The sequence below is a fragment of the Rhinolophus ferrumequinum genome, chromosome 12 (genome assembly GCF_004115265.2).
Source record: "Rhinolophus ferrumequinum isolate MPI-CBG mRhiFer1 chromosome 12, mRhiFer1_v1.p, whole genome shotgun sequence".
Lineage (NCBI taxonomy): Eukaryota > Metazoa > Chordata > Mammalia > Chiroptera > Rhinolophidae > Rhinolophus > Rhinolophus ferrumequinum.
In genome coordinates this window covers 35,320,193-35,327,716 of record NC_046295.1, presented here as the reverse complement: position 1 = coordinate 35,327,716, position 7,524 = coordinate 35,320,193, and the positions used below count along the sequence as shown (strand labels likewise).

The 7,524-nt window shown below is 45.1% G+C and overlaps 1 protein-coding gene across 1 annotated transcript; it reads right to left on the bottom strand.

Moving 5' to 3' along the window:
• Nucleotides 1-915: 915 nt before the first annotated feature.
• LOC117032195 (forkhead box protein D4-like 1) lies at nt 916-3,132 on the bottom strand. The gene has a single exon (XM_033123515.1). It carries the CDS (start codon nt 2,783-2,785, stop codon nt 1,454-1,456), a length of 1,332 nt encoding a protein of 443 aa, XP_032979406.1. The 5' UTR covers nt 2,786-3,132; the 3' UTR covers nt 916-1,453.
• Between the last annotated feature and the right edge of the window lie 4,392 nt (nt 3,133-7,524).

Sequence of the window (7,524 nt, the reverse complement as noted above, 5' to 3'; positions counted from 1 at the left end):
GGCGTAAAAATGGACGAATTAAATGGCTCTAAAAACGTGTCTCTCTGTCATCCCTCCGTCTTGTAATAAGGAATTCATAGCTGGAGCTGGGGAGTAGCTGACGAGGAACGACCTTCTCACACCCGTAGTCACTTGGTACAAAGCTGCTCGGAAAGCAATTCTTTTAAAACATATGCCTGCTCAGGGCATGGAGAGCGGCAGAGTCTCTACAAATTTGCTTTTCCTGGTAGGAGTATTTGGTGATGGGCTTCTTGCTCTTGTTTCCCTCCCACCCAGTCACCTGAAACCTTTCGGGCTGTAAAATCCTTTTAGAAATTAATTCTTTTTGAAACAAAAAAGTTTCTTTCTGTTCTCAAGGGAGAATAGCAACCCCTAGAAGACATCTTCTGCCTGGAGAGAGAATTTTTAGAATTGCAAATGTCCAGGACATGAATGCTTTCTTGGACATATCCCTTTTCTTCAGACCCGGGTTTTGAAAGTTCTAATGTTTTTTTTAATAGCCCCTTCCCTCCACCAATAAACATTGGCGACTACATTCCAAATTGATCTCAAATAGTCTTCCAAAGTTATTCAGGAGAAAAATCAACGTCTTTAGTAAGAAGATAAATGGAGAATATGTTTATTTTCCCTCCAATTCTTTCATTCTACAGGTTTCCTACATACTAACTTCCATATTTCAAAAGACAGGACTTTTTCAACTTGAAATATACGAAAGTTTTAAAAGTCTTTTTGAAAGTGGGTTGTTTGGTACCTGTAATAAATATTGTTTAATTGGGAGGAAAGAACTAAGTGTTAAAAGTTCTATTTAGAAAGCGAATAAATGAGACGTAATATAAAATAAACGATGTCGTGTAGTGATTTAGCACTTTATTTAGTCTATATAGTTAGATTTAATTTTAACACCTCTCCATGGAAGTTGGCACATCAGACACACAGATCAGAAATAAATGCTCTGAAATTAAAATTCTTATGTTACACATCGCTTTCAGGAAGACATAAAGGGCATGAGCATTTTGCACTGGATTTGGGAATAATACTTGCAGTTCCTTGGGAGTGAAGAAGGGGAACCATGTGCGTTGGACACTGTATCTTCTTTTTTTCTTTTACTACCAAAATGCCCCACTCACGTTCATAGTTCCTGTGGAAATGAACAAATCGGGCAAGCCCTGGAAGCCACACTGGAGACTGGAAAAGAAAAGGTGAGACGTGACGTCATCGGAAGTTTATTTTCAGATTGTCTTAAGGGAACAGAATGTAACTTTTCCTTTGTAAATATTGCGCGGCGAACCGAAATTGGTTGTTGCTCTGCTGCGGGATGGCGATGCACACGACCACCGTAGTCCAGTGTGCGCAAGGTCGGGGCGGGGAGTGCGGGATCCCGCTCGCTCAGCTCTCCAGCTTGGCTCCAGGTCCGCCCTGCGGAGCTGGTGCCAGGGCAGGGTGTGGGTGCTCCTCAAAAGGCCGGCGAGGTCCCCTCTCCGCCCGACTTCAGCCTAGAGTCCTCTGCTCCCGGTTGACACCCCTGCAGCGCCGCGGCGGCCGACAGGTGCCTGCTTAGCAACGAGCCTTTGTTGGCACAGTCTTGCTGCTGCTGCTGCTGCTGCTGCTGCTGCTGCTGTTGCTGTTGCTGTTGCAACATCGTCCGGGCAGCGTTTGCGGCGGACACGTGGAGCAAGGGGGCAGCGGCCTGGGAGCTCAACAGGCCAGACGGGCGCTGCAGGAGGTGGCAGTAGCCCCACGGGATCGTGGGCTGACTCTGCGCGTCCCCTGTACTCCCTCCTCGGACCCCTTGCATGATACTCTCGATGCTGAAGGAAATGCATCCGCCTCCCGGCCGCGACGCGGGCACCTTGCCCTCCTCCCACGGCTGGGAGCCCTTTGAAGACTGAAACGCCGGAAGGGCGCCGGCGGTCCCCAGATCCGCGCCCTGCGCTTTACTCGGCGCCTCACCGTAGGCCGGGGCGGACAGGAGCAGGTAGCGAAGGGGGTGAGGGTGCAGCAGCGCGAACTGGCGACTCCCGGGGACGGCGGTGGGGTAGGCCCCCGGGACAGGCTGCGACGGGGCTGGCGGCCCGAGCAGCAGGCCTGGGTAGGGGCCGTGCAGGGCGGCTGGTGCCGCGGGCAGGGCGCAGGGGTGGTGCAGGTGGGCTCCTGGGGGCGCGTGGGGGCGCTTGAAGCGTTTCCTGCGCCGGAGGAAGCTGCCGTTGTCGAACATGTCCTGGGAGGCAGGGTCCAGGCTCCAGTAGTTGCCCTTGCCCGGGTGGCCAGGCTCGCGGGGGATCTTGACGAAGCAGTCGTTGAGCGAGAGGTTGTGGCGGATGCTGTTCTGCCAGGCGGGGAACTTGCGGCGGTAGTAGGGGAAGCGGCCGCTGATGAAGGCGCAGATGCCGCTGAGAGTGAGGCGCTTGTGCGGACTCTGCAGGATGGCCATGGTGATGAGTGCGATGTAGGAGTAGGGGGGCTTCGCCGGCGGTGGGGCGTCCCCGGAGGCCTCCGCAGACCCCGTCGGGGCCCTGAACTTGGTGCCAAACTCAGGGGAGTCGCTCGGGCGGTCGCCGCTCACGGTGAGCTCGCCCGGAAGCGCGCTCGCGCCCCGCCGCGCCCCCTGCTGCTCCGGCTGCTCCAGGAACTGCTGGCTCCCCCCGGCCTCCTCGTCTTCCTCTTCCTGCTCGTAGTCTTCATCTTCCTCCTCTCCCAGGATATCGATCTCACCGTCTTCCCCGTCGGAGCCCCGGAGGCTGCGCGGCGGTGTGGAGCGAAGGAGTTCAGCTCTGGGCAAGTTCATGGAAGAGCAGGTCCTGCAGCGGCAGGGGAGGTGGAGGCCGTTCACCTGGCTCGCGGTGGGCTGGGCTGGCAGCCTGGGTTCAGGGTGGTCCCAAAAGTGGGAACCCTCGTGGTGACCCTTTTAGGTGTTCTTCTTGACTTCTGGTTTCTCTTGCTTTACAACACCGTCCAGCAAAGGTGAGCTTTGCCCTTTATTAAGCCTCATCGAGTCCCCGTGTGGTGGACTCCCCTCAATCCTTTATATCCCTTCTTGTCCTACCTCACAGCGCTCCTACTTCCTCTCAGTCCAATGATGAGGGTCCGCTGTGCATTACCGACACGGTAAGAGCCTTCAGCCGCCTCCTCCTTACACCCACCCGCCGCCAAAGATGCTCCACTCCTCAGGTTAGCCACCCAGTCGCGCTCGGATTTGCATAGGCTGTGTTCACAAGCTTTTAAAACCGCGCAAATAAAAAGGGGGTAGGAAAATGATACCCCCAAATCTATGGCCGCCTCGATATTCAGGCCTCTCCTGGAGGATAGAAATGGGGGGAGGGGGCACTGACATGTACACGGTGTTTGTAAAAGAATGTGTAACAGTTGAAGTATGTTTTCGTGTTTCAAAGCTGGTTAATCCCACATTGTCATTGGTGGATTCTGTCCTGATCCAGAATGATAAACTCAAATATTTTTAATGTTCTAACTATATCCCCAAGCTCAGGGGGGTGTGAAGGACTGTTGTGTTGTCCCTACTATCCCCCCACCCCAGCTCTCCAAAAGTGCCCCCTGACTCACTCGTTTTCTGAAAAGGCTGAAAGGTCCTGACATTAAGTTGTGGATGTTCAGGGTAGAGGGAAAGCAGGAGGGCTAGAGAGGAGTCTCCTTAAGCAGTGGTTCTCCAACTTCTTTGAACATTTAACCAAAGTATGAAATACATTTTATAACACAATCTTGCATATGCAGAGTTACATAACTACAATGGTTTTGTAAAGCAATGTACTTACACTAGAGTGATCACTGATAGTTTTTTTTTAAATGGCCACGACCAACTAAATTGATTTTGCCATATACTAACCAGTACAGACCTAGTTTGAAAAATTGTTTTCACAAAATTGCCTCACAACTTCAAGGGATACACCCAATCTATAAGGGCTATCTCTCTATATATCTGTCTCCCCCCACCCATCCCCTTTCCTTTTAGGAAAAACAATATTTAGCACTTTTATTATAATAAATAAAACTCAAAACTTAAGTGAGGCAAGGAGAGGCTGTAGTTTCAGTGTCTTTAAGTCACTGGGTTGTCAGTCATCACTCACATGGGAGAGGAGTGATATGACAGAGAAGCTCTGCTTAACTCACTCATTTGACATCCTTGGAGATAACAAGATTTTTAGATTGGCTTCATCTAAACCGTCTCAGACTAAAAGTAGCAGTATGGTGGAATATAACAATGTGTGTTATAGAAATAGGAATTTTATGGTAAAACACTAAGTCATAATATATGTTCATAATTTTAAACCCACCTACTTATGAGAAGAATTTGAGGTGTCATCTAAGAGAAATACAGCATAAAAGAATAGTGCATTAGGCCATTGTCACACAATAAATCTTCCATTAGTGTTTATAAAATGATAATGAATTTTCAGTGACATCAGAAGCCAACTAAAAGGTCAAAATATAATTAAAGAGTTTAATGCCTTTACAATAAAAAGTAGCTTAAGATAGCTAATGCCTTCAGGATGCAATTTTGAAAAATGCTTTCTTGCAACTCTTTTCAAAGTCTTATCCTCTACTCCTGAGGTGTTTACCCTGAGGCTTCCCAGTTATTTTGTAGCTTGAAGTAGCACAAATAACAGGAGGTTTTGAGCCTAATAGATTTGTGTTTGAACCCCAAATTTACCAATTACCACTTGTGTGATCCACTAACTTAAGCTCAGGAGGGCGGAACAGGGGTCTTATTCAAACTTGGAGTCCCAGATGCCTCCCCGCAACTCCCTGCAGGTAAGGCCTAGTTCCTCCATCAGCATAGGAATCCGATTGCCTGGGAAAGGGGGTATTATTAGTTTTCCTAGAGTCAACTTCTATGGGGATTTGGGTTATTTAAAAATGAAAGGAAAAAAGTAGGGACACACTCAGACACACACACACACACACACACACACACGGATGGTGGTATGTCAAAGGACACAGAGGAGACAACTGAAAGAGCTCCCAGTGGCCAAAGCTGGGACAATGTGAGCGACAAAATAAAGTAATATTGGATTATAACCTGATGTATAAAATAGATATCCATGTGTCCATACTGATAAAAATAAATTAGTAAATTAATAAATAGGGGTGGGGGGAAGAGGCAAATCTCCCTCGCAGAAGAATTCCAAATACGTTATGCAGATACTCCACCCTTGAAGAGGTAGAGTATAACTCCCCACTCGTTTATTGTATGCAGCACATAGCGACTTCCTTCCAGGAAGTACAGTATGGGGGGGGGTAATTTAACTGTAAATGGGGAAACCTGACAAACACAACTTCAGCCAGATGATCAGGTGATCAATGTCAACATCAACAGATATAAATCATGTTGATGGTATACCCCTTGATATGATGTGATGAAAATGGCTCTCTGTGATCTTTCTCCCCCAGAATCCCAATCTAATCATGAGAAGAACAGACAAATTCTAATAGAGAAGCATCCTATATTCCTGACCAGTACTCCTCAAAACTATCAAAGTCACCAAAACAAGCATAGCCTAAGAAATTGTCCCTGCCAACAGAAGTCTAAGGAGACATGATTACTAAAGGTAACGTGGAAACCTGGATGAGATCCTGGAAAAGAAAAAGGACATTTGGGAAAAACTAAGGCTATCTGAATACACTATGGCCTATAGTTAATAATGTATCAATATTGGTTCACTAATTGTAACAAATATACCATAGTATTACATGTTAACTATGTGTGTGTGTGTGTCTGTCTGTGTGTGGTGGTGGTGGTGGTGGTGGAGGGGGAGACATGGAAACTTACACTGTCACCTCAATTTTTCTGTAAATCTAAAACTGTTCTGAAAAATACATTAATTAAAAAATAAATATATGGAGAATAGGAACTAATAGCCAAAAAATAGAAACTCTAGTGTCCGTCAACTGATGAGTGGGTAATAAAATGTGGTATATAATTATTTAGCAATAAAAAGGAACAAAGTGCTGATACATGCAAAAACATGGTGAACCTTGAAAATATGATGGTAAGTGAAAGGAGTACAAATAGGCAAATCTATAGAGACAGAAAGTAGTTAAGTGGTTGCTGGGGGCTGGGGTGGGGGAAATGGGGAATAACTGCTAATGGATACAGGGTTTCTTTTAGAAGTGATAAAAATGTCCTGGAATTAGATAATGGTAGGGCTTGCAACTACCTGTGGATATACTCACGCCATGAATTGTGCACTGAAAAGGGGTAAATTTTATATAATATATGAATTATATCTAAATAAAAGTTGGTATACAAAATATATCAATGTAAAAACAAATCGCTGTATCAATGAAAACTAAGTTGAATGCTTTGGAAAGCCTCCATAATGTAATGTCTCGCTCTTAAAAAAAATTTTAAAAGAATTCTTAACTGTCCCATCCCATCAAAAGAATCAAATGCCTTAAGAATCAAAAGCCTTACTTTGTAGCTCCTACAACATTTAAGATGGGGCCTAGTGCGTAGTGGGCACTCAGTAATATTTGCTGATTACTTCTTTTCTAACACTGAATAGGTTTTTTTCCCCAAACGGGCTCACAAGACGCCATCCTACTTTGAAAAACAAACCTTTTTAAGCTACAGGAACGATGAATGTATGATGTCTGATTTCTCTCCATTTCACTCTGAAAATTACAGGCAGTTTGGTCAATAGTTAAAAGGTAAAGTTGATTCCAATATTAAAACTATAGAGAAAAATTTAGTGTCTCTTTCTCATCAAAGTAGGGCGAGCTGCAATGTATGGCATTTCTAGAATTGGGCGAGTCATTTCAAAGCAATCTAAAACTAATTTTCAGACCTACTCTAATAATCCAAAGGAAACAATTCAATTTGTATAGCAAGAAACCAAGCCCATAAACGTTTAAAGCCTTGTAGCTTTATTTTGTCGATAATTCCCTTCAGACTTGAGGACCTAGGAATTATAGACCCTTTCAATCATCTGGCCTTCCTTCATACATACCCTGGGCCGACCCTTCCTACAGCTATCTTAGACTCAGTACCAATGTTCTTGCCCCTTTCACTACAAACCTGGAAAAGCCTAGGAAAGAAGGTGTGCAGAAGCTTAAGTTTTTTAATCAGGTCTTGCTGGAAAATGGGAATTCACCTTTACTGAGACTTTGTATCCAGGGTACTTTAAATTTAATCCCTGGAACAATACAGAGATCTGCATCATTATCTCCATTTTATGAATAAGGAGGCAAAGACTGATTTTGTAATTTATCCTATATGACTCAGTAAGCTAAAGTTTTAGATGAACTATGCGTAAACTTTATCATCATCATCATCAATATCCTGCAAATCTTCTACAGCAAGCAGAATAATGACCCACATTATTTATTTTAGTGATTCGCACTACAAACGCAAAGTCTTCTCTTGAGGATATCGATGGCAAGTTCCAGAGTCTTCTGAACGTGCAGGTTAAACTATGGCTGTGATCATTGAAAAATACTTCATTTCGGGGAAAACAAGAATGAACAGGACCAGGCACCTTTAAAAGAATAAACATAAAAATACAATATAAA